At 40.4% G+C, this 27,982-nt stretch overlaps 2 protein-coding genes across 2 annotated transcripts; both read right to left on the reverse strand.

The window, feature by feature from the left end:
- Positions 1 to 94: 94 nt before the first annotated feature.
- On the reverse strand, positions 95 to 11,459 carry dok3 (docking protein 3). The gene is made up of 5 exons (XM_015349647.2): positions 11,056 to 11,459; positions 9,103 to 9,408; positions 8,258 to 8,348; positions 5,765 to 5,937; positions 95 to 1,465 (listed from the first exon to the last, which is right to left on the reverse strand). Exons 1-5 carry the CDS (start codon positions 11,110 to 11,112, stop codon positions 524 to 526), a joined length of 1,569 nt encoding a protein of 522 aa, XP_015205133.2. The 5' UTR covers positions 11,113 to 11,459; the 3' UTR covers positions 95 to 523.
- Positions 11,460 to 12,281: 822 nt separating this feature from the next.
- On the reverse strand, positions 12,282 to 27,869 carry ddx41 (DEAD-box helicase 41). Its single transcript, XM_006631930.3, has 17 exons — positions 27,727 to 27,869; positions 27,181 to 27,273; positions 26,246 to 26,399; positions 24,474 to 24,548; positions 24,197 to 24,257; positions 23,213 to 23,349; positions 22,801 to 22,873; positions 21,539 to 21,692; positions 20,896 to 21,032; positions 20,322 to 20,484; positions 18,846 to 18,977; positions 18,567 to 18,638; positions 18,144 to 18,240; positions 15,935 to 16,084; positions 15,668 to 15,739; positions 15,042 to 15,152; positions 12,282 to 12,991 (listed from the first exon to the last, which is right to left on the reverse strand). The coding sequence occupies exons 1-17, from the start codon at positions 27,751 to 27,753 to the stop codon at positions 12,855 to 12,857; spliced, it is 1,845 nt and encodes a 614-aa protein (XP_006631993.1). The 5' UTR covers positions 27,754 to 27,869; the 3' UTR covers positions 12,282 to 12,854.
- Between the last annotated feature and the right edge of the window lie 113 nt (positions 27,870 to 27,982).

Consider the following 27,982-nt stretch of genomic DNA (forward strand, 5'->3'; position numbering starts at 1 on the left):
TACCCTGTTACTGTCATCATCCTCTACAAGCATACCTGCTTTCTTTTCTTCACTTATGTTCTCTATGGACCCTTGACTGATTAAATCACATAACTAATCAATACCAAGTATTTAATAAAAAGGTGATTTAGCCATAGAAGTGGCCACAAGGCAAAATAACATTTAAAATCCTGGATTGGAAACCAAACGTAGGTGTATTCAAATCTGCAAAAAGTCTGTAATATTTCAAGACAGAACTGGGTTCTGTGATTCTGAGTTTAATTAGCTACTAGCAACCAAAGAGGAAAGATGGGTTGAATAGCTTCAGTTGAATTATAACCTCCTGTGTTCTGAGCATTTATACTTGTTGCTGTTTAATTAGATTTGTTGGAAAGAATGAAACATAGAGAATATGAACCAGGCCAAGTGCATTTTGAACTGCTGTTTGAAAAGGATTTTTGTATTGCATGTCTCATGTCCTCACATACCACAATAAAGCAATGCAGAGCTGGCATATACTGTATATCCACTGCAGTCACAGCTGCTAGTTATCATATGTTCTGTCCGTGATCCCCATATTTCGGGCTGGAAGAGCTGGTAAGACTTTGACTCTGTCCTTTGCAAAGATATCAGAAAGCTTCTGCTTGAAGTCTACAGGGATTTCAGTGTTGGTAACAATTGTAGACCTGGGGCTTAAGACTTCGCTTTCCTCCTCATAGCATTTCTCTTTGTTTGACTGCTTGTGAAAAGAGGCCAGAGCATAGAGGCACTCAGAACTGGGAGAATGTTCCTGGTCTTCAGATTCGTTCTGTTCCCAGCTCTTCATGTTGTCATAAAGAGTAGGTTTCTTTGCGTATGCTCCCCAGTAATCCTGGGAGATGTTTTCAGGAGAAGAGGGAACGCTCTTCAGCTTTGAAGGAAGCTTCGTTTCCTTTTCCTGCCTCTGCCAGTAGTCCTCCTCCTTCTCTTCCTCCTCCTCTGCCGCTTGCTCCTCAATGTTTTCCTCATCTTCCTCCTCCTCCTTCTCGATGGTATGCTGTCTGCTCAAAACGCTTCGGAGTGCTCCTTGACCAGAACGTTCCTGCACAGTGGCATAAACAGCTTTCTGAGGGTCATTTTCAAAACTATCCTCATGCTGCTGGCTGGATTTGGGCGTTCTCTTTTGTGCTAAAAGGTTCCTGGGTGGCTTTGGAGCGGGGGTTCGTGTCTTCTCAAGGCCTTCAGGTGGCAGTTCCTGGTCTTGTCTTGTTTTGCTTCCCCTGTTGTGGAAAGCTGACATGACCTGGCAGTGTTCCTGCGTGGAGGAATGAGAGAAAGACTGAGAGGGCACCGCATCCATTTCTGGGTTCATCATGCATATTTGCTTTTTCTGATGTCCAATGGCATCTTCAATGGTCCTGTAGATCTTTGTTACATCTTTGGACAGGAATGTGAAGTGGCCTTCCCCAGATTCACACCGCCTGCCAGCCTCAAAGGTCACCGCATCCTAGGATAATAACAGCAATAAAACTTTACTTACAGGTAAAGCCCCCTGCACATACATGTAATTGGTCCTAACAGATCAGTTTTCAGATTCCATATGCCATTCTGTGAATTACTTTTGTAGTTTATAAGAATGAAATTAAGTTTTTTTCTACAACCCTCTCTTAGTTTGCTGTGGAGAGAATGTATGTGGTGTCCACACATACAGTAAATTACACAAGTTTACATGCATAAATTGTCACACAAGGTCACATAAAAACAAAAGCATTTCAATAAGTGAGGTAACAAGGCCTCTTGTGGCCACAGACAAGTTACCCTGGTGAGCATGACTAGGTTAAGGTTCTTACAGGTTCTGTGTCATGAGCCCAGGTGGGTGTGCATTTGCTTGTGCTAACACTAAACATCAATTAAAAAAAAGAGCCTCTAGCAAAACCTGATCAAGGACTGAGGTTCTTGGTGTGATTCAATTTAGTGTATGTAGGCGTCATGGCACCAATTAAAATTTATTATAAACCCATAGAGATATATGTCCTCCATGTCAAGTCATGGAATAAGATGTGTTTGTCTGTGGTGCAGTCCCTCCAGTAATGCTAGGATGTTCAAGATGAGCAGGGACCTGAGCATCCAGATATCTTCCAATTCACCTGTCAATGTTTTCTACATGCAAAGCGTGATTAGAGAAGACACAAGCATGAGTCGTGCTGCCACCAGCAAGAGCTTCCGCATCTGTTTGGTTTCTGTACACAATTTCATTAATGAGCTGGAGGGATGAAAAGTGTGAGCCCGGTGAATACTGAAGAAACGCTCAGCTGTTCACAAATCCTCCCAGATCAGCTGTTCTCTGCTGCTGAAACTGACATATTGACATGTTGACATGATACGATCCAAAATGCCACAGACTGCCAACTGTATCCCTGAATGTTTATGACGTTACAGATGGGAGGTCTACCACTGTGCTCCAGCCTTGGTCCTCCTGTGATTCCCATCTCCTTAATACACTAGTGAAGAACCTGTCCAGCAAGCAGTTTTCAACCAATGGCAAAGTGCTAGAGGCAGCTAAGCCTTAGTTCCAGGAGTCTGGCGTCCTCCATGCTGCCCACCTCTGAGCCATTCGTTCATCAAAAGGTCAGGGGCAACACCACCACACACTGGAGGGTCAGGAACAAGAAGAGGAGAGGCCAGCAAGAATCATGTACGTTTTTTAAGTTACTTTACTTTAGACTCTTGTTTTGCTTTTTTCCCCATTATGTATCTTTCAAACTATCAGGCAGATCTGTTTGGAGATGTCTTATCTTTGAAAATTTCAGTTCTTTGACATATGAAATAAACTTCCAGCCACAACAACCCTCTAATAAACATAAAATGTCAAATAGCTCCCTAATTCAAAAAAGTAAATCTTTGCAAATATGAGGATGCAAAAACCCAATGTAATACTCTGCACTAATGCATTTAATCAATTTAATAATAACAAATCCTTGCATTTGCAAGGATTTCTAATCCCAAAGGATTCCCAAGTGCTTTGCACATATAGTAGGAAGGAATTTTAGCCACCACTGAAATTCAGCACCTTCCTGCGCGGCATTAAAATGCCAGCAGTCCCACTGCACATACAGTAGGCATCTAACAATGTCATAGAAAAGAAAGCAAAACTAAAGATTTAAGAATCAACTCTTAGGACAATCCATGACCGTGTCAAAATGAAAACATCACAAAGTTATTGCCGGCTATGACCTCCCAGAGTACCAATACGATTCTGACAGCACTGACACTTACAGTAGATGTGATCAGCCAATAAAGTGGTCTGACTAGAGCAACAGCAAAGTCTGGCCAGTCACAGAACAACTCAGCAGTCTGCATTGCTGAGTTATTCCCACAGATTTCCTGACGTCTCGCCACTGTTATCAGTGCTTGGTCCTGTTGGAAAATAACATTGTTCCTTTCTTAAAGGAGATTCCTCAGTTCACCACCACACTTCCACCTGTTGGTTTAAGCAATGCCATAATCAGCATAACTCTCAACGTGATGTTTCCACCCTTGTCTTTCATCAGGTCTGTCGAGGGCAAGACAAAACCCTCCACCAGTTTCTCTGCTGTCACATCAGATGTTCTCTGGTCCACGGAAGAAGGTGTTTGTTTCGATTAAGTGTCAATATATATTATCCATGTCCGAGCATGCAGGTGAACCTCTGTCATTCTTTAACTTAAGTCTGGCTTGATGTTTAATGCTCATGTGCAGAATATTGTAAAAACATTATTCTTCCATCTCAGAAACATCTCGAGACTGCAACCTCTGTTGTCTTTGACAGTTGCAGAAGGGCTGGTCAACACATTTGTTTTTTATAGAAATGATTTCTGCCACACCCTGCTCACTCGAGTAACTAAATCCACACTGAACAAACACCACTATATTCAGAATTGAGCAGAGAGAATCTAGACTAGGCCGTGTGCAAGCAATCACATTATTCCTGTTCCCGAGTCCTTGCACTTCATAAACTTCTGAAACTTCCTAACCGGTTCCTAACAATCCTCATGCTCACCTGGCTTTACCTGACTTGGCACCTCAGCACTGTCTGACTTATTATCTGTCTTCTTCCCACCTCGCAGCCTTCAATCATCTGACTCTGGTCTAGGTGTCCCTCAAGATCGTTTACATTCTACGGATGACAGACAGAACCTTCTCTCGCTACACCCCAGAGCTCTGGAATTCTATACCCAAAGATATCAGACAGTCACCTACCCTGATTGCATTTCGAGACTTAAAACCTTTCTCTTCTGAAAGCCTTTTACTTAATTAATGTCTGTGCATGCTCCATTCTCTAACTAGTACTGCACCTCTAATCAATTGTCTTTCTTATATGTACTTACTTTGTAATTCACTATTCAGTGTAAATTTATACGTTACAGCACACCTACTGTCAAGAGCTTTTAAATGCTACTTTTAAAGACGTATTCCATGCTGAAAAGAGAAGAAAAGAAACACAACGTTTTGACTGTGGAGCCTTCTTCGGGTGTCACACCTGATGAAGGCTCCACAGCCTAAATGTTGTGTTTTTTTTCTTCTCTTTTCAGCACAGAATAAACCTTTACTTGTTACTTTGCAGCCTGCACATGCTGATGCAGCTACCTACTTGAACTACTTTTAAATACGCCATAAAAATGAAGTTATTGTTGTAGCAACTTTAGCAGTGATTTTATGAAATCACAGGGCTGCATCTTTGTTTTGTCATCCAAATGAACAGCACAAGTCAAAAACATAGGAAACACATCTTCTCAGCGTTTAAAGTGTAAATAATATTATATATGTAGACAATGACCTACTGACGTGAACCTAGACTTTTGTATTTTTATTGTGCATCATAACACAAGCTTAATTAATTTAGCACTGAAAAAAGAAAAATCAGCATTAGAAAGAATAAACAAGGAAAGCTCATCATCTTCTTTTAAGTGATATCCCATTAATAATTGGGGTTTTCTATAATTAAAAAAAACAGCTGGGATCCTCACTCACCAGTGTCATTAAAATGCCATTTAGCGTGATGTGAAGTGTGACTAAACCAATGAAGAACTGGAGAGTCAAATTGTGCTGCATCAATTGGAACATTAGCTTTATGTGAGGTTAGGGAGTAAAAATCCTCTAAACCAGCACACTGTGCAAATGGTACAATGGTGGTGGATGAGTAAAAACATCCAAATTATTCATTGACTGGTCTGAGTTCCTAGTGTGTGATAAAAAGAGTTTTATATGAGTGAATTGTTGCTCTTGTTTTAACTCAAAGGAAAAATAAGCATGAATGGCACAGTGATGCAGTGTTCAGCACTGCTGTCTTAGAGTAGTGCTGGGGCCCTGGGCCTGATTCTTGGGGTGCTACCTGTGTGGAGCTTGTTTCTCCCTGTGTTCATGTGGGCTTACTCCAGGTGCTGCAGTTTTCTCTCACTGTCCAAAGACATACTGATAGGTTAATTAGCTTCTGAAAAGGCTGACCATGGTGTGAGTGTGTGTGTTTGGGTCTTTGCCTGTGTGTGCTCTGCGATGGACTCATGTCCTGTCTACTGCGTACCCTGCCTTGCACCCGTTGCTTGCTGGGACAGACTCCAGCTCCCCAGTGACCCTGAATTGGAAGAAGTGGTCAGAAAACGGATGGATGGAATAAAGAGTATGATCATGAATATTGAGAACAACATGATCATGCTACATTCAGGGCTTAAAAATGAAGTTAACCTGAGAACATGTTTTTAGTCTTTATAGAACTGGATTCCCATGCAATTTGATTAAACAAGCCAAATAGAAAAAGTTGAAAGGCTACCTTATCCTGGCCAAAGCGTCTCAGCAGCTGGTAAGGCCAGTAGTACACTACTTCTTTTGTCTGAGGATCAAGCAGGGTGATAGCTTCTCCATCAAGAGCCAGAAGATAAGTCCCTGTGAGACAACACCTCGCCGATGCCTCAGTCTTCTGAACAGTTACTTCATACTCCTGATCTGTGTGAAAAGCAGGACTGGGTTAGTGCATCAAAGAGGCCAAACGTAAAACCAAACGACAGAAAAAAATCAATATAAATAAAAATGAGTGCTTAAACAGAAGGAATTACCCATCATGCAGCACTTCCAAGCCAATTCATTGACGTGGGTCACTGGATCCAGCATCACTGCTAATCCAGTGCAATGATTGTCAATGAAAGAAATGAAGAGCAGGTCGCTAACCAGCGACTCAGATGATACCTGACAGGACTGGCCTTCCATTTTTTTGTTTCCTATATACTATTAGCATGATTAGCATTTAGCTATGCTCTATTTTGGGTCTTCCGTCTCTTTCTCCTTTAATTGTGAGGGAAGGTTTGGGAGGGATGTGGGAAGGGCACTAGGAATCTCAGATATTCTCAGATAAAACACTGCACTAACAATGTACATGTTCTTTAATATTGCTTCAATATAGAAATTATGCATCACACATTTTTGTTGGTTTTGAAAAACAATAAATATAAGTGAACTGGAAGGCTCACAGAAAAAGCAACTCTCAGACTTTTCTTTCCATCATTCTGCCTCTGCACGTCAGAGTGCTTAGACAAAGGTTTACAAGACAAGAAATCAATCACATGCTCAGTTCTGAAACCTGTGTTCAAAAATAATTTCTGCATGCTTGCTGAACAGCATGTTGGCTGCACTAGATTTGATGTTACAGCATAAAACACTGAATATAAATGGAAGTCTGGTATATAATCTCTTTAAAGCAAGCCTTTAAATTTGCAAGCCGGCAGACAGATATTAGTTGAAATTCTGTTAACACTTTTGATTACTGTAGAGTTTTGTTTACATATGCTTCTGTACAGTAGCTTTACTACAAAAAAAAAAGAATCTAAAAAAAATTTAGGCTGTCAGATAAGAGTGTGTGCATATAAATAAATGTTCAAACTACAATTTGCATACAAGTGTGGAATGCGTAAGATTTAAGTATGATGATCTTTCGTCATGGAAAATAATTGTGTAGCTCAATGTTGTATGTTTTTACACTGCGTATATTTTTTTTTCTCAAAAGTGTTTTACCGTTAGAAACTACATGTAAGACCAAGATAAACTTAGAATTAATTTCAAGAAGTTGGGTACTTTGAAGTGGTGGCTTTATTCAGAGAGATCTCTTTCAGGTATTTTTAGATTCATAATTGTTGTGCATATTTACTAGTGCTGTTTCTTCTAGTATTAGTCACAAGAACCTTAGAACTCAAACCTTGATGTTGCATTTCTGTCCCTCACCAGTAATTTGGTCCATAAAAAATTGGTATATAAAATCAATTTAAAAAGGAAACATTTGTTGTTTTCAAAGTCTGTATTGTAACTGTTGAAATGTTTAACTGCACAGAGACACTTTCAGAAATACAACTATTTTCACCCCTAATAATGAATTATCTAATGTTAACTGGTAAACTTGTAGTAAACTGGTAAACTGCCTGTAGTAAAGTTAGAGCTCACTTTTTATCCAATTGTTTCTTGGCAATTTTCACTGAATCCGGATGAGTATTTCTAACCTGTTTCTCTCTACAGGTAGTAAAAAACAGAATTCATGTTTGTTTTTCACTTTGAATCACACATACGTCTGAACACACACCCAGTTAGCCTTATTCATGTTTAAGTTTCAGAACTAAAACCAAAAATATTCACATCTGCTACATGAAGAAAAGTTTTCTTTTTACTTTTCAGATATGAATTGAGCAGAAATGACCAACGAATGTGAACATAATTTTAAAAACCTCCAAATAATTTTTCACTGCTGTTGGTACACATCCTATTGCACAACATTGCCTGATAAGCTTGTCCTCCAGCTATCACAGATATGAGGGATCCTACAACTAGGGTTAGGCAAGTTTGATCCTTGACCTATTAACCCCAATCCTCTTCCTGGAGGGCATGACAGTCTACAGGATTTCAGTCCACCCGGAATCCTAACAGCCTCGTTATTGCCTTAATTGGGTCAAATTAACTCAGGGAGAAGTTGCCGGTGCTTTAAAGAGACCTAAAAAACCTACAGACACCTTGGCCCCCAAGGACCAGGATTGGGGATCCTTGCTTTAGAGGTGCCCTTCAAACAACACCTGTCCTTTCCCTGGAAAACAGAGCTGATTTGACCTAAGATCCACTTAATTGGTGATCATTAAGTCATAATGAAGGTCAGAGAAGGAATGAAAACCAAAAACCAAACCAGCCTTCCTTATAGCACCAGGATTGCCCACCCCTGGGTGAAACAATGATAGACTGTGGGCACCAGAGAGATGTGTTTTTGTAAGAGCAAAATATTTTTTACACATACCCTTCTTCCATGCTGAATACAGCTCATTCTCCTCCATCGGTATCTCAGAGCTCTCCTGTCTGGCCACGGTGTTTGTGTCTCCATCTCTCTTCTGCAAAACATGCATTATAAATAAGGAAACAACCCCATATGAACTGCCAGCACTCTCACTATAGTGTCTGTTCTGTGCGCACACATAGAGCAATAAAGTCTATACATGGTTGGGGCTACATCTGTCAGGAGGAATGCATCTGATACAAGCTACCCTTTACTGTCTTATGAAGTCCAAAAAAAGAATCACAAATTAATCCACATCTGAAAAATATAACTTATATTGCGAGTTACGTCCCTGCAGTTCAGCATATTTGACCACTAACGTGGGCTTTAATCAAGCAACAGATTGTGGTTAAACACTGATCATTCAGACAACCATGGTGTATAACTGGTCTCATCTATACATGAGACATTCTGTAACTTGCTGCCAGGCTCTGTTCTGCTTGACATTCCAGTCTATGAAATACTTTCTTTGTTGTTAGAATGAAATAGAACAGTACTGGCAATTCTACATTGTAATGATTATCCGGAATAATGCCAGCTGGAAGATGAGGAAATGTTGAGAGACCTTTTACGTTGCTATGTGATAAACCAAAATAGGTTTAAGGCCTCTGCACCTTACTATTATATAACATGAGACTGTCCATAGATTCTATCACAGTAGGCTTCTCAATACATATAAAGCACCCCTTAATATTGCCAGGCTATATAGAAGTCTTCTTCACCCTTGGTAGAATAGTCTGTGTAAGCATGACTTTTAGTCTGCACTGCAGCCCCCTTCCTCAGACCAGTTGCACTCTGCTGGGTCATACCTGAAACGCCAGCTGGCAGAGCTTGGTGATCCACTCTTGGGCTTGCTCTGACGCCAGAGTGTACGTGCGCTGGGTGGTGTTGAGGTAGAAGGCGATGCTGTCCTTGGGGCAGCTCTCATGGGGGGCCGAGGTGATGCTGACGCAGTCGTCCAGGCGAATCACCTTTTTGTCGGTCTTCTTCAGGCCCTGCTTCCCTGTTGCAGCGACACCCCCACTCCCCCCGTCTCTGATGTCACACAGCTCCACACGGCCGATCCCATAGGGGCTGGCCTGGAAGAGCATCACCCAAGTTCTCTTCCAGCTCTTCTGCACAGATAAAGCAGAGCACTCTTAGAGAAAGACAAAGACACTGCCTTGTTTCACAGAGAAACACAGAGTGCCTTCCGTGGAGTTTCCCCATTTTCTATCGTGCCAGACATCTGTCTTTGTTTTGCTAGCCTACACCTAACCCTTGTTCAATTCCTCTCTTGTAGCACACACTGGTGATTCTGCAACAGACAAAGACTTGGCAACCAGTACGAGCTGCACACATACAGCACGAAAGAAAAAAAAATACTACAAATTGGACCACATTTTCCACCCTGCAGCGAGAAAGGAACAGCAACTTCTGTAAACATCAGAAAGCATAACAGAAAAAGGGAACTTATAAAAAACTAATTGATTAAAAAACCAGATGTGGAAAAAAGATCTATGCAAAGTAAATAAACTGGAACAGAAAAATCTACAAGTAGTCCATTTTATTTCACAACAAAATGTAGGCAGAATTCTGCTTCTTAGAAACACAGATGTAGGGAACATATTAATGACAGCAAACAGGAAAATAGACATGTTTCTTCATAGCCAGGCCGTTTCCTGTGAGTTAGAGAAGTGTTTACAAAAATTAGATACTCAACCCAGATTATAAACCATCTCAAAAGGACAATGTGATGCAGCATAATTGTATATAAAATCATAGATTTTTTTAAAACAACAGCACATTCTAGATGAGGCCAGATGGTTCCAATGGATAACTAGCAAGAACTGTATATATTAAAGGCAAGAAAGCCCTGATTAGTTATTATGCTTGAGTACGCATCAAGTAATGCCAAAAACTGGCCATCATATTAAGTCAGGAGTTTTTAGGGATTCTTTTAATTGAACTCAAGGCAGCATATAAGAAATGTGAAGAATACTCCATTGTTTCATTTATGAAATTCAAACAAAAACTTAATTCCCCTAAACCACCAAACAGAAACAAAAACTCCACACACTCACTTTAGATCTGGCCCAGTAAGAGTAAAGAACACAAATTCCATGATCATGCCCATGATTTTTTATGTTTAATACGATTGCTGTTGGCCATATGAAAAAAAAAAGCAATGGAAGCATTAAGTCGCATAAGGGTTGTTCTTCATGGTTTTACGATCCTCTATTGATTGAATTTTGATTGGTAGTTTTTGATTTCATTTCACATAATGTGAGTTAAAACAAATATAATTCAGATAAAAAAGGGAAATAATAAATATTTGTGAACAAAAACTTGATGAATAACCAAACGCCTTATATTATGTTTGCCCACTGTACGGATTTATTATCAATAAACATAGGATGCAGAACAGAAATGCCTTTACATTTCTTTACTGAATTGCCAGAAACGAAGCAAAATTTATCTCAGATTTTCTAAGGATGCTCACTCTGTATTCTCAGTCTCAGAGCACATATCGTGAACATTAAACATGAGTATTGCTCCTTGCGTGAATGAAAGCTCAGAAATGGATACTTCAGAGTGTGGAGGATAATATTCATTTAAGCTACATCCACTGGTATCCTAAGAGTTAGCAGCCTGACGACTCCAAATCATGTCTGATATGCTAAAGTCAAATGACAAATACTGTAGCATGTCAAAGGCATTAACTACAGCTGCACTTTGGGGCCGATACCTACAGAACAAGCAAGTGAGAGGCGCAAACTCACCATCCCAAACTTGGCACCTTGCATGTATAACATTCCCTCCCTGGCAGGCTGTTCCATGGCGCTGCAGAAGCACAGGCAAGCTGGGCGCCGAGGCTGACAGCCTGAGCTCACAGTCCAGGGCACAGCTTCCTCTGTGGGCGAGCAGCGACTTCCCAGTGACAGGACGGCATTTCAGCACACAGTGGTCTGATTTCATAGCCCCGAGCAGGAGTCACGTGCTTGCGGGGCCCTTCAATGGTTGGAGAAGAGGACAAAAGGTTGCAGCTTCCTTTCCACCACTAGAAAATGATCACTCTTTCAGTGAACACCGCTTGGTTTTACAACTGAAATGTAGCTGTGGGTCCTGTCTGAACTATGCACTGCATGCGCCCTGCCCCCAGTTAACTCCATCTACATCAAACATTTCACGTGCCCTCTGAAGTAAAAAAATAAAATCAGCTTTTTTAAAAATAAAACCGGCCAACTCAGAAATGTAAATCAGTTCTCAACGATTTGCACTACTGGGGTTTAAAACAAGAACAAGCTTGTTTTAATTCAGAAAATGCAAAGTAGGAAAACTTTTTTTATTTTTAATAGTCTCCGAAATGGACATAGTACATTGTCTGGATAACACTGTATGGCTTAAAGCAGGGGTCTCTAAATCTGGTTCTGCAGATCCCCACTCCAGTTAGTTAAAGAGGTCACCCCAAACTCACATTTTTTAAAGATAAAAAACACTTCAATTGAAGAGTGTTCTGGTTTTTGGTCTTAATGAATTCTACTATACCAGATCATCCATTTCATTTATCACAGGCAAATTGCTACATATAAACAAGTTACTAATAAAACTGCTGGTCTGGGAGTTGGAGGAGTTAGAGACCCCTGGTGTAAAGAGTAGGCCTTGATCGGGGAGCTACAAGGCACATGCAAAGTTCTACAAAGCGGACGATTTTGCTCTCAAAAGCTGAGATAAGACCAGTATCAAGCTGCCGCTGCAATCTCAATCACATCAAAATCAATACCAGAACCATCAAACTCCTCAAGGACTAAGCAGCTCAACATAAGAGACGGAACTCAAACCTATTGGGTTATCACGTGCCACTCATTCACATGTGAAAACAGGCGTTGTGACACCTAAAACATGCAAAAGACACTCGCATGCTTTCTTGACAAACTACCATACATACTGTATGTGCTTTTTCATTATTAAACTATGACTATCACTCAGAAAGAAAAGAATCAGGGAATCAGGTTTACTGTTCTTTTATTTACATTATTCCAATGTAGCAGCTTAAATTTACAGCTTAACCTTAAGTTTAACGTTACACAGCGGCACAAATCACACATATTTTACACGCATAAAGGTGACAACCGCCTGAAATAAACCAAAATAATTTTCACACCTTACATACAAAAATGTGTTGATGAGTATGCATATTTCCTTCTGTTGGAAAGTGCAAACTGTTTCATTTGAATGTAAAATGAAACTTGCACACGATTACAAGTATTAATTTATATGCATCTTACCAATAACCAGAACTACAGATGTGTAAAACACATCTTAGAAGAAAAAGTGTATTTATGTGGTAAAAAACCAAGGACACCTTTACACCCATGTTATAAATATACAAAATACTGAGACAAAAACCAGGGACTATAGATCTGTTTAGTATAAGAACATACCGTCAATATCAATTTTCATTTCTCAATTCAGGTATGAATTAAAAGTCCAAATTTATTGTGAATTGATAATTCACTGCACATTATATTTTTCAAATAAAACAGCCAAAAAACTCTCCTCCGCATTTCGGCAGGGTCATTTAAAAGTCCATTGAGCTGTGCGCCAGGTAATCTTTACGGCCAATGTTAGTGACTTGTTTGGTCTGCATGGCCTCCAGTTTGGGACAATCAGTGATGCGATGACCCAAACCACCGCAGAAGGTACAGCCTCTCTCCCCTGAAGAAGACAAAAACACAACTGATAAGAAAACTGCCAGAGAGACTCAAAATAATAACATTCCAATTCAGTGCTAGATAAACTTCAAACTGCAAGTTCTCATTCAATCAGAAATCTGCTAAGCAAATATTACTTCTGTTTCTGTGGAGCTCTATCATTCCTTTAAGAAGGCACACAAAATATTGACAAACCAAACTGACATTCTTAAATCTTTCTTTGGAAATTGTTTTTACTCAAACAGCCTTATTGTTTTATGTTGTAGGTTACAGGCTTTTATAATCACTAATTGACCACAAACATTCACAGAAAGTGGTTTATTATAAAAAAGTTGAAAAAATAATGTTTTCTTATAATACTTGAACATTCACTTGATCAGTTTACTTATTTACAGTCTAATTTATGGCATCAACAGTGAACAGTTCATCAATTGTTACTCACTTAATGAGTACAAGCATTATCACTAATTTGAATCAAAAAATAATACTGAACTTACAAATTAACATCTTTCAATTTAAGTGCAGTTTCATACATCTCCTTTTTACCCTTAGCACATGGACAGTTAGAGGAAGTGTAGACATTAAGGTGGTTTCAATTTGTGATTGAGCTAGTTTGCCACAATTCTAAAAAAAGAAATCTTATAACCTCATTTCTGTCTGCAAAAGGACAGTCTTTCCATTACACCCAGTAGCGTGAAGTCACAGACAGTCAATAACAAATTGAGAACATTTTAAGGGGGACTTCAACATCAACCTAACCAGTCCTCTGAAAGTCTATTAGCTCCTGCTATTCATTTTCTATGACAGTCTTTATAATATGTAGTACATTAGAGTGTCAAATCATTGTTTTGGCAAAAGCCGAAATAAAAGTAAATTAACTTAAATATCATATTTCAATCTAGGTAAATTGTTGTAGATTGTTTTTTTAATATAATCATTTTGATTATTTTAAATTGGGGATAAAAATGGGAAACTACTAGACAATGAAAGGGAAATGGCCCATGTACTAAACAAAATAATTCCACAATATACCACAGCCAGTGGAAGTATTAAGTTCTGTATTATACATTAGGATATTTAATTGTAGTAGCATAGGAGAGGCAAAATACTTTGGGTACTAGAAGCACTCAAATTAATAAAATCCCCGGGCCTTGTGGTATGTTACCAATCGCACTCAAGGAAATGAGAGACGTTATTCAGAAGCTATAGACTCACCTCTTCCAATAGTTCCTTAACAAAGGGGTAATACCCTGGGACTGAAGAATTATAAACATTCAAGAGATGTTGTGACCATTCATAAAAAGGGTTAGAAAAATGAATCACATAACTATAGGCCAACAAGTCTGACTTCTGCTACATGATAAAGTTAATAATGTAAGAGGAATTTTCCAATTGCAAGAGGTAAGCATTCAGGGAAACACTAGTGTTTGGATTGCAAACTAATGACTAGTTAAACTGTGATGATCTAGTTAGTGGAGCACCACAGGGTTCTACACTAAGTACCAGAGACCAGTGCTCTCCCTAATTTACATCAATGATCTAGATTCTGGTATAGTTAGGGGGCCTGTTATGATGATGCTAAATTAGGAGGATCAGAAAACACAGCAGAGGCATTTAATAAAATTCTAAAGAGGTTTAGATAAAATTCAAGACTGGGCAAACACCAGACAGATCAAGTTTAATATAGATTTTTAATGGCTAGGACGCCAGTCTAATGCAGGGCACCCACAACCACACACACCAGGTCCAATTCTCCCAGAAGCAAATTAACCTGCCAGCATGTCTTTGGACTTCAGGAAATAACAGCAACACCCGGAGGTAACCCACAAGAACATGCAAACTCTATGCAGTTAGCTCCACAGGAATAGAACCCAGTGCCCAATGAACCATACTGCCCCAAACAGGCTCCACTCATATCTTACAATTAAAAATATCTTACATTTTTATGTTTATAACAAGTTGTCAATTACACCAAGATCAATGGATTGTGTTTGTATTAAAGCACATACAAGACTCAGAGAACTGGATCCTATGACCAGTAACACGTGTCTCACCTCCGATATCCAGCATGGTCTCGTCTCCCGTCTGCAGCACCTGTAACACAGGTGGAACCTTCTGCTTCGCCTCGATCAGCAGGGCCTTCAGGTCCATTAGCACCGACTCATCTAAGGAAAGGAGACAAGTAAAGGGAAGGGCATTGTTTTTCAGCTCTACAAGGAGATACACAAAGAGCACAGGAGTTTTGATTACCTCTAGATCGCATATATAGTCAGAAAAACAAATACGATCACTTTGACAAGGTCCTCTCACGGGGTGGCTAAAAACAAAAACACTGATCTGCCACGGGGTGGCCATATTTAAACACTCAGAGATAACAATAACAATGCAGAGGCTGACAAACAAACCCTCCCAGCTGTTTTTGCTCTGTCATGTGGGTACTGGAAGCTGGAGGGTTGAGTGGTCTGTATACATGTTTTAATGTTAAAAATGTACATGTTGTAAATGCAGTGGAAATTATGTTACTGTGTTGATCACGGTGTCATGTATGTGTTCTGTTGCCTTCGTGACATTGGAGAAAGTTATATTTTAAGAAAAGACTGTCAAGTCTGTCAAAGTACAAAAGCTTTTACTAGAGCACCAGATGGAGGAAAAAGCGACATCATCATCAATGTCATCTTACCACAGGATTTGTTGATGAAAGTGGTAGCAATTCCAGTCTTCCCAGATCGGCCTGTACGACCTATTCTGTGCACTGGACAACCGCAGAAAGACAAACAAATGACACGCTTTAGCCTTAAGATCTCAGCTACAGTTCTGCAACCTTCAAAATAATGTACTTCATAGGAAATTCTCCAGTGGTTTAGAGAATGGTTCAAGCATTCTAGATCACCATCCGTTAATCCTCCGAGACAAGTTCACGCAGCGCTGTCTGCTACCGGGGTCTCACCGTAATTCTCAATCTCCTCAGGCATGTCATAATTCACCACGTGTTGGATGGCTGGGAAATCCAGACCCTTGGAAGCAACATCAGTGGCCACCAGCACATCCTTCTTCCCCTCCTTGAAGGCTTCAATCGCCTTGGTCCTTTCTTCCTGGTCTGAGAGCACAAACATCCTTGTTGACATACCTCTTCTGAAATTCAATTTGCAGCGCTCTCAGCTTCTATGCCAAGTGAGGTTTTAGTTTGATAAGCACATAGCCTCCACTTTTAATGCAATAAAAGGGTGATCACCTTCCTCTTGCTCTTTAACCTCAAAATAAAACATACTATGACAGACGGCATCACTGCCTTCCTGCCCTTTACTTTGTGCTCATGGTTTCGAGGGTCACTGCAGATATCACTTCATCCTCACAGAACCATCTGTGCTTAGAAAAGCCTTACAAAGCAACTTATTTAATTTCTACCGCTGGTCTGTCAAGTGCTAGCCTATATGGCAAACAAGCCTGTACCACATTTTATGCAGTATTTTACATACCTTTAATTGTACCAAACCTGCGCACAGGAAGAGCTCAAATTTTAAGCAATAACAGTCTCTGACAAGCATAAGCAACATGCACTAAAGCAGGTGTCCTCAACCAGAAGTATAAGAGACTATTCTTGGGTTCCCCCCTTAAAAAGAGGTATAAGTCATGCTAGTGGGTCTGCTCTGACAGTTTTAAGAGTGTGGCTGCTGACCTGCAGTTCTGCTTTTAGTATTTTACTTTTTTTACAGTGAATTCATCATCATTCTGTACTGGGTTAACCATGTTTACCACAGGTTAAACGAAGGCGATTCTGGTAGATTGCAATTTACCTACACGAAAAAAGCTCAACTCACTGGGGGACAAAAACAACACTGCTGAATAGCAAAATTATACCCTCAGGAAAGCATGAAAAATACTGAAACACGAAAGACAGGACTGATTAAAAAATTAAACAATGGGACATTTATTTTTAAAAATTTTGTCATGCAGCAGACATTTAATACGTTTTCCTTGTCTTTGGAGCTGCTGGAGTTTTTTGAGACGGAGAAAAAAAGATGCATTTTTTTTGCATTGCTTTTGCTCCACTAAACCGAGAGTAGTGGACCATGTAAAAACTCTAAAGCAAAACAAAAAGTGTTTATTTAGCCTAATGTCACTAGTGTATTTCAATTGAGCAATGTCTAGATGTTTTGTAGTAGCATCTGAGCCATTTAGTAGTTTGGAACACTGAAAATGACCCGTTAATCAAGTGATTTATGAACTTTTCAGGCGTTTCAGAATCTTCACTATCTTCTACATTACTAAAGTTTCTAGACCAGGATTTAAGAGGTTAAATATGCAAGTCACTACAAAACAATTTACACAATAACCTAAATATTTACAGATTTACCAATTTGTCATAGTCCATGTTTCGGTTTTACTCATGCTCTGCCCCGTATTACCACGGATAAGAGCTTACTAGTAACACACAGCAGTCTACTTCTAAGAAAATTTAACAATTTGATTTTCCATTTAAATTAGAGGAGCCTATTTAGAGTAATTCTTGAAAAGAGGTCCTCCAGACATAAAAAAGGAAAATCCTTGCACAACTATGAACAGTGAAATTAGTCTTTGAAACAGCTTTGCACTGAGAAAACAAATAATGCAACATTCATTAATTCCACTAGAGGTCAGAATTCAAGTATACTGCACAAGAGCAATACAAGACAGTGAATTGTTACTTGTAAAGTATATTGGAGTGTGTAACATAACATTTAAATCTTTAATACTTATATGATCTGCATACTCTCTTAATCTCCGAGCATAGTGTTTGAGGCTAGCCTCCGGACAAATTCTTCACATGAAGGCCTTTAACAAAAATATGCTACTGTGGAGAAAACTGGGTGCTATTCATTGAACAAGAAATAACACCAAGTTGTCTGATCAGAAGGCCTTTTCCACATCATCAGTGACCAGTACCAAAAACAGCTCATAGACCGCAAATGAAGGCGAGGGAATAGATCCAGTAATTAACAGGGTGGCTCAGCTGGCACCTCCTTGAAACAAGACTGGAACAGGTTTAAATCATCATGAAAAACATCATGAAACCCCACCAATGCCACCTTTTCCTTGCTTTAAGAGAAGTCACTGTGCAAACTGATATACTGATCTACTGCAGTCAGATCCTAGCAGTAGCCAAGGCTAAAATCTACCTTTTCCTCCATGGATAGCCACTGCTTCCACACCCTTGAGCAAGAGGTACTCGTGGATGGCATCCACATCGGCCTTCTTCTCAGCGAATATGAGAACCTGCAATGTAGAGATGGAAAGAAGAGAAAAAAATATTTTTATGTACTGAGGTGCATGAGGCCATTTCTTTATGGGACATAACCAAACCGCAGTCATATCACTAGGAAGAAATGTCTACACAAAGTGTCAATAAGAAGGTACACAGGGTCAAAGATCCTAAACAACTGCACCTTTGCAAGCAAACCTTAAAAAAACACGTTGTGTAGTGCGCTCACATAATCTCTTCCATGGAAAAATAACTGAATTATGACTGTTACAGATCTCAATAACAAGGATCACAACCATCATCAATATCATAATCCCAATCATAACTATAACTCACATACCGGCGGTGAAGTTTTCTGTAAGCATTCCAGTAGGTAGACCATTTTAGCTTCCTCCTTCACATACTCCACTTCCTACAGAAGAATGAATTAATCAAAATGACATAGAACAGGAATATCAAAATCTTTTTCTATTGCTTATAAATGATGTAAGAAATGCAATTATTATTTTTTTTAATTGCCGGAGTTTTATTTGGGCAGAAACATAAAACAGAGAATTAACTACCAGGACTGGCACGAGATAATGTCAGCATTTGCTGACCTGCCCAGTGTCTCTCTCACCTGTATAACATCCAAGCTTGCGGCTCCAGCGCGGCCAACATTAATGGTGATGGGCTTCACCAATGCGCTTTTGGCAAAGTTCTGGATCTTCTTGGGCATAGTGGCACTGAACAACAGAGTCTGCCGCTGGCCCTAAAAACACAAACATCTGTATTTGAAACAATGTCATATGGGGCAATGGTGATATAAGGACTAAAACCCATTTACCAGGATCACAAAAATAAACAGCTTTAATCTGAGTTAAAGGCACTAAACATGTACAGTATGTTGTGAAAGCTGACAAACAACAAAGAAGTTTAAACAGTTTTATTTTGTCAAGAACTGTAACAATATGCAAGAGTTTAATTATTTGATCAATTATCCTTCAGATGAACATTCAGGGATGTGCGCAAACTGCACTTGTAAAGTTATGCCTCAGAATACATTATGAACTGTGCCCGAATCAGTCATATATTTTTGTAATCTCGACCCCTCCTGCTTGTCCACAGACAGGTTCAGAAGGAGTGCTTCAGGCTTAACACGGCTGGTACTTTCTAAACTGAACCGCCCTGTAATCCACAAGCAGGAAAGTCACACAAGACGAGCTCCATGGCAACAGTGTGAAATAGGGGAAGCAAACTTTGCTGCTGTCAGAGCTGCACACAACTTGCAGGCTCTGTTGAAATCTATTATGCAATTTTCACTGCATAATGGGGGGGGGGGGGGAGAAGTCTATTTTTTTTCTTACCTGTTTCATGTCTCTCTTTGCCAAGATTGGAAAAAGTTAAAAAAGGGACTCTGAATCCAGGTTTCAGTGTTCTTTTTGCTTTGTCTGTTTGGGATGTGGGTGGGCCCGGGGATTGGTCTTGAAATCTTCCAATGTCCACGAGAAACGTTATCTCCTGCATCTTCTCACAATGTGCAGCTTCTCACAATGCAACCCCCACAGTGTCAGCAGCTCAGCTTCAGATGGAGTACTGATACAGCTCTCACTGATAGCAAAGTAGGCTCAAAGGTGTCTGCAAAACCGCAGGCATTGCTGCTGCCTGGTAAACTAAGAATGACTGCCAACAAACCCCACCAACCCAAGAGGGCTCGAAAAACTGTGTTCTAACGTTTGGGGAATCCTGTTCGGGTCTGAACCAGAGATCTCTATGTTATAGCAGCCTGTCTGTCCTCCATGGCAAGCCAGCTCACTGGAGAAAGCCCCTTATACACCTTCATCCCTGTTGCGCAATCTAAAAATCATGAAGATCAACATTTCTAACCCTGTTAGCCTCATGACTTGCAGCCACACCCCTTACAACAGAATTAACACAAGTCATGATCACCCTCAATTTGTCTATGCATTCCTGGTGGGCAAAAAGTTTTAAAACCATGTCTTAAATTAGACAACTTATGTTTTAAGGATCCCTCTGAGGCCACCCTTAATTGCTCTGAGGGCTGCAGGCTGCCCAATAATGTTCCAGCACATTTTACAGTTTTAGTTTATTTTACCTTGAAATAGGAGAAGATGGTCCTGATGTCCTCCTCAAAGCCCATGTCAATCATTCTGTCTGCCTCGTCCAGGGCCAGGTAGCGGCAGATATCCAGGCTTACCATCTTCTTCTGCAGTAGGTCCATCAACCGCCCTGGGGTGGCCACCATCATGTGAACACCACTGCCAAAGAGCGCACACACAGAGTCATGCACGTCCAGCACATTCTGTTCACTACAGAAAGTGAACTACGCCACGGCTTGCAAAACAAATAAATTATTTTATTACCCCTAACACCAACACAGTTCTCAGTCAATCATGATTTAATGACCATTAAAAAAAAAGTGAATTTGTAACCAGGGTCAACTGTGATCTATTGCACTCCAGTAGATTAAAGAAGCTGCCTTCAATAGTTGAATGCTTTTACTTTGTGATCACTTACATATATCTAACTCTACAAGCTTTTTAAAGTAATGTCTGAATATAATACCTCTAGGTACTCCAGGAATAAGAAAAGATGAGCTGCATGTAGACAATACACCCTTAAAGTATAAGTCACCAACCACAGAGTAGCAGGGGACAATTCACACTTACTGCTTGACCACTTCCATCTGCTCTTTCACAGACATGCCCCCGATGCACAGGGCACAGCGCAGCTGTGGGGCTCCCTCCTCCTCCAGCAGCTTGCAGTAGTACTCAATGATGCTATGGGTCTGTCTCGCCAGCTCTCTCTGGAAGGGGCAGCAATCAGACACACTGTTGCACGAATACTACCTCCCATTCACCTCAAGGTCGCCCACTTAATGTTGTTTGATAGCTTTCCTGAGAACCCTGCGTCACTCACATCTCAACAGTACTCTCTAAGGACACAGACGGTGGTTTGGTGGGAGACCCATGCATGCTGTTCTACCACGGCAATTATCGGAAAACAAAGCAGCATTTTTAAAAAGGCTACACCTTTGGAATGTCATTCCAAACCATCGCTTGGGTTGAAACAAATTAAAATGTGCAAGAATGTTACTTAATGCATCTCAGGAGTAGAAGAAATCTTCCAGACTGGGTTAATTTTTAAATTATGCTCCCAAACAACGGACACAATTAAAATGATCACAATTAAAGGTCATCATCTAAATAGTAAGTTACGTTCCTGCCCAAGAGAGATGACACAGAACTGCTGGCTCCCCAGTTAAGTCTCGAAATGTCCCTTTGAGAACCAACAGGGGGCTGTAAAACTTACAGAGGGGCAAATGATGAGTCCATAGGGCCCCTCCCTCTTGAAGAAGGGCAGCCTCTTCTCCTGCTCCAGGCAGAACATGATGATCGGCAGCGTGAACACCAGGGTCTTTCCCGAGCCGGTGAAAGCGATTCCAATCATGTCTCTGCCCGACAGGCTGGAAGAGCACAGACATTGGTCACCAAACAAGGAAACACAAGCAGATTCAGGCCTTGTATGTGAGGCCTACAAACCAAACAAGGGTTCAAATCAGTTTTGGATACCAGGATCATTGTGTTATCTGTTTGTTAAATGATAATAAAGTGATATTCCATTACTTTTTTTGCAATCAAATTTAGCACTCTTTCAGGCACTGAAAGAAAATTCATCTATGTATAGCACATAATAAGAAATAACCAAGTAACAATGATTATATGCAACTCTTGTAAATTTCTTTTGTCTGCGACAATAAAAAAATAATCTAGGATAAGGTAATACCCAGGACAGCATTTTTTCCTTTTTCCAGCAGTCATATCACCCTGCAACTCACAACTGGCAACCCACTGAAGCTCAGCAGGTGTGAGCCTGGACAGTACCTGGATGGGAGAGCTCCTGGGAAAAACTAAGGTTGCTGCTGGAAGAGGTGTGAGTGGGGCCAGCAGGAGGCGCTCACCCTGTGGTCTGTGTGGGTCCTAAAGCCCCAGTATAGTGATGGGGACACTGTACTGTAAAAAGGCGCCGTCCTTCAGATGAGACGTAAAACCGAGGCCTTGACTCTCTGTGTTCATTAAAAATCCCAGGGTGTTTCTCGAAAAGAGTAGCGGAGTAACCCCGGCATCCTGGCCAAATTACCTATTGGCCTTTACCAGTCATGGCCTCCTAATAATCCCCATCTATGAACTGGCTTCATCACTCTGTTCTCCTCCCCACTAATAGCTGATGTGTGGGGAGAGTACTGGTCCACTATGGCTGCTGCCGCATCATCCAGGTGGGGCTGCACACTGGTGGTGATGGAGGGGATCCCCATTACCTGTACAGCGCTTTGAGTGGAGTCTCCAGAAAAGCGCTATACAAGTGTAAGCAATTATTATAAGTAGTAGTATTATTATAAATGACTATTTACTTGCTTTTATTGTACTTGGGGAAACAAATGCAGCCACTCAGCTAAAGCTATCTCCCATACTCCCACAAATAAACATTTTAATGGATGATCATTACATTACAACCTAAATCACTAACAGAATAATGTGTGAGGCTCTCCTTTGTGATTTTCACAGAAAACTTACATAGTTGGAATCCCCTGAATTTGAATAGGTGTTGGATGAACAATTCCTTTCTTTTTCAATCCTTTTAATATTGCTGCAAAACAAAGAATGAAAGTAAGCATACTGAAACAACAGTAACGTTCTACTGTATTTCAAAGGCGGAGAACAGTGTGCTTCAACTAAACACCCTTTATGAAACAGTGTACACAGCGCTTAGAGTCACATTTTAAGTGTAATTTATGACAAAAAAAGCAATCCTGCACTTTAAAACAACAAAACCGAAAATGAGCTGACATGTAATCGTCTCCTCATGCAAATTATTCCACTGTATACTGCGAGATGCGCATTACAAGCTAGGTTCTGGTATGGTCCAAACATGCATTGCCAGCTAGCTGTAAAGAAAAACACCCCCAATGAAAGCAAATCTCTTTACCTGCAGGGAACTTCATCTCCCTGAAGCTCTTGATTGGTGGTGGGATACCTTCTCCCTCGACCAGAATGTGGTACTTCTTTCTGACACGGTCATGGCGAGCTGGAGGCATGCTCAGGATGTATCTTGGGCCCTTCCAGCTAAAGATAGCACATGCCGTACGGTGAGTTACTGTTTATAATTAAGACGCATTTTATCATATCTTCACAATGACAGCTCTCTTTTTCTAACATCACTTTATTGGCCAGATACAATTTCTTGTATGAGGAATTTGTCTTTTCGCAGACCCCAGCTTGCTCTCCATGAGACACAGACAGGGAGAGAAGCTGGGGGTCAGAGCGCAGGGTCAGCCATTTATACGGCCCCCTGCTCAGGGGCCCAGATGAGTAGGATTCCTCTGCCGGCCGCGGGATTTGAACCGGCAACCTTCCAGCCACAGGCGCAGATCCTGAGCCACAGAGCCACTGCTCCGCCTTTGAAACACTATGTTGATTTCTAAGGGTTGTAAACTTAGGTATCCATTAATCTTAAAATGACCCGATGTGACAAAAATATACATAAAGTTAATGAAAACTTTGAAAACTGCTCAGGCATCTTTAACGACAAAATTATCGGTAGCTCATTTAATCTCTCAATTGAAGAACAGCACCTCCTACATGGGGCATTGGTGTGTAATTTCTGCTTCAGAGGAAAGAGTGCCACCTACTGGTAAACTACACATAGCAGCAACGAAAATTTCCTCCGAGATCTTCCATCACAGCAGACAAACATTTACAGCATATGCAAAGACATCATCTTAAATATTCACCAGAGAAGAAAAAAAACAACTTAAGTCTCGATATAGTCATCACCTGATTTTAAAATATTCTTGGATTCATTTCACATGGTGCATTATGATATTTTGTCTACATAAAGATTAACATCTTCAAAGAAGCAAAGCACAGAAGGCTTTATGAATGTATAACTTAATAAAAAAAACATACTCACCTTGTTTTTATTGGATCATCATATGTGATGCCCTTCGCCATCTCCTTTACAGACATTAAAGCTAAGATGGAAGAAGGCAAGTACAGTTAATACATTAAAGAATTATTACAAGTATTAAAATAATAAAGTGTTCGGTATGTTATTTATCAAATTAAAGTCAGAGAGAAAACAACTGAATACCAAGTTTGCATGGAAACTGATTTGCTAAATTCCAATCGAATACAAACAAATTCAAAACAAAAGGAAAAAGGGAAACAGCATGTATCCCAGCTCTTACCTCTCCCCTCAGCCACACTCTCCAAGATTTTTTCTTCCTCCTTCAGTTGCTTCTCCTTTGCAGACTCCTTTCGTGCTGGAGGGGGTCAAATGGGTACAGGAAGCAGTTAGGTACATTCTGCACATGAATCCCCTTGTCCAACAACTTACATTTTACAGTGCACCTGAACTAAGCAAGTCAAGATATCGCACTCTTTACTTTACACCACGCTGTTAAGCCAGTGTATACTTTGATACACAACTCCTTCTTTTCCTTTCTGTCTTTGGGAGTGCACAATACTGTGCACATACTAGGTCTGGACCACATCCTGTTTGTGAGATACAGTGCCATGAAAACGGATTTGCCCCTTTCCTGATTTCCTCTATTATTCCAGATTTTTTACACTGAATATTTTCAGGTCTTCAACCAAAATCTAATATTATATAAAGGGAACCTGAGTGAACAAATAAACAAATTTGTTTTTACTTATTTCATTTATTCAATGAACAAAGTTATCCAACACCAACCGGCACTGTGTGTAATTGCCCCCTAGTTAAATCAAACCAATTAAAGGGATCATTTCGAGTCAGCTGACTGAACACAACCAGGCTTGATTACAGTCAGCCCTGCTCAATATAAACCTGACTTATTTTGACCCTTACCATCAGAGTCAAGTTGCCAGCACAAAGTTTCAACAAGCACATTATGCCATAATCAAAGGAAATTCCTGAAGAGGTCAGAAGAAAAGTTGTTGATACTGTATCTATCAGTCTGGAAAGGGTTACAAAGCCATTTCTAAGGCTCTGGGAGTTCACTGAATCACAGTGAGAGCCATAATCTCAAAATGGAGTAGATTTGGAACAGTAGTGAACCTTCCCAGGAGTGTCCGACCTGCCAAACTTTCTCCAAGGGCGCAGTGTAAAATCATGCAGGAAGTCACAAAGTATCCTAAAAAAACATCTAAAGAACTGCAGGCTTCTCTGGCCTCGGCTAAGGTCAGTGTTCATGACTCCACAATCAGAAAGAGACTGGGCAAAAATGGGCTTCGTGGGAGAGTAGCAAGGCAGAAACTACTGCTATCCAAAAAGAACATAAATGCTCATCTCTCATTTGCCAAGAAGAACCTGGATGATCCCCAAGCCTTTTGGGAAAATGTTCTATGGACAGATGAGTCAAAAGTGGAACTTTTATGGACGACATGGGTCCCATTATGTCTGGCATAATGCAAACACAGCATTCCACAGTAAGAGCATCATACCAAAAATCAAACATGGTGGTGGCAGTGTGATGTGCATAATACCCTAGACATTTACTCACTCTCGCTGCATGTTTAAGATAAAACCACTGAATTGCTTCCGAGCATACCGTCTTAATATTTCAACTGTAACCATTTATCCCAAAGAAACCATGCAAGGCAGGCATCTCTCACAATCAAAGCAAGATAAGGTTTTTAGCAATTGACTTCCCATAGAATGACCCTATAGCAAAAGCCTGTACAGGAAAGAAAAATCAAGATCTTATCTTTAAAATGCCTCATCCAGAAATGAGACAATGGATGAGGATACTTCAGTAGTACACAAATTCAAAGAGTGTGATGAAATCAGGGCATCATCAGCTAGTCCAGCTTTCGAAGAAGAGTCAAGCGCGTGCTGTTTAACGCCTTGCACACACATCCCACATGAACGGTTTTTCAACCAACGACAAAGCCTCTTTGTGCTCTGCCATGAGCCCTGCAGGCTTCAGTTGCGCATGAATAAAACGAGAGAGCGGATGTGGCATTTTCCATATTGTACCCTCTGCCTTCTCCTTGAGGTGCTGGTGCTGGTCAAGCAGGCTGACATTGGAGCGTGGCCCTATAGCCTCCTCATCATCTCTCTGCTCGTTGCCACTGTCCTTCTGCTCCTCCTCAGTCAAGCCCTTCCCTCTCAGACGTAGCAATTTCTGTAACTGAACACGCAGAGCACAGGTTAGCTGTCTCGCTCTAGAGAATATACTAAAGGCTGTAAATGAGAAACGGCACTGCAGTTCATCTAGCTACTCTGGTCGTTAGTCACTGTGCAGCGAGTTCTTGTTCTCCAAGTCAGGGGTTCCTGGCGGAGACCCAAACACCTGTGACACCTGTGGGTGTTTGTTCTGGATAGGGTTACACGACTGAACCTGTCTTTAAATATTTAGTAGTATTAATCTGAACTGTTTGAAAGTTTGCAGCTCTTCAACATGTTGAAGGTTGACTTCAGTATGTAACTACAGTATGACATTTCACAAGTCAAAGACAATCCCAACTCTGTTTTCTACATCTTAGTAGAAAAACTTGTAAATATTAGGTAGCTAAGTTTATTATGAATGCAAACCAGAAGGTGTATGGGAAAGATCAAGTGATAAACTTTGGTCTCTGTTACATCAGTGAGTCATGTTGTTAAAAAAACTACACTAAGCATTAAAACAAGAGCTATGCGGAAACTTTCACAGACTTCAAATTAATGTCTGCCAAAGGCTGCTGTATGGTGTGTACTAGACGAATCTTCGGTACTCTCTCCAGAAGATGAAAAAAAGTGGGTAGGGCTGATGGAATTATGAAGAGTTTTCACACAAATTTCCTCATATCTACCAGCCGACCAGTCCCAAACAAGGATTTCTATTCCTCAAAACAACCGACATAACACAAAACTGTGTGCCCCACTACTTTTCCTAACCGTCACAGTCTGAACAGAAGTCAGTTTTTTTCTACCATTTGCTGTTTTCGCTGTTTCACTGGAACAAAAGGAACATATTTCTCCTCGTCGGAAAAATCGGAGGCCTCCTCTTCTTCCTGGTAAACTCTCTGTGAAGAGACGAAATAAGGAAGGTTTGGCAGAGTATATCATGGCTTTTTAAAATAAGTAGTCTTCTGGTATATCTTCTTGAAAAGGTGTCTAGTTTAAATGTGCCTGTTTATCACTGCAAAGATAGATATTATGACTTGTGTAATTAAGCCAATTTATCCCTTAGTTATCGCACTAACATCCTATCAAAATGGATGTTAATGCCAATGTCCGTTCATCAAATCTATAAAGTTTCATTGTATCGCCTAGTCTAACATTTCGTTTTCTGCATAAGAATCTATATATGCTTCAGGTAGGTAGCTGCATCAGCATGCGTAGGCTGCAAAGGAACAATAGGTTTATTCCATGCTGGAAAAAAAGAAAGAAAACACAACGTTTCGGCCGTGGAGCCTTCTTCTGGTGTGTGTGTGTGTACACATTAATAATAATACATTAATAGCATTTTAACTTACCTTTCTCGTTCTGCTTTCCGTTTCCATTTTTTGGATCTGTATAATTCTCTTCGAAATGTTATAGAAAGCGTGTTTAAACTCCCCTTCCGGATCGTAGGAGCGCTGGTCTACTAAGAAAAAACAAACCCACGTCCGTCGCGTTTGTCTGACGACACAGCTACGGTGGCTGACAAGGTGCAAACCTTGCCAAAGGACAACCAGATGTAAGACACTGAACAAGATCATTGAACGAAATCGGAGAAATGTTAAACAATTT

The sequence above is a fragment of the Lepisosteus oculatus genome, chromosome 11 (genome assembly GCF_040954835.1).
Source record: "Lepisosteus oculatus isolate fLepOcu1 chromosome 11, fLepOcu1.hap2, whole genome shotgun sequence".
Taxonomy (NCBI): domain Eukaryota; kingdom Metazoa; phylum Chordata; class Actinopteri; order Semionotiformes; family Lepisosteidae; genus Lepisosteus; species Lepisosteus oculatus.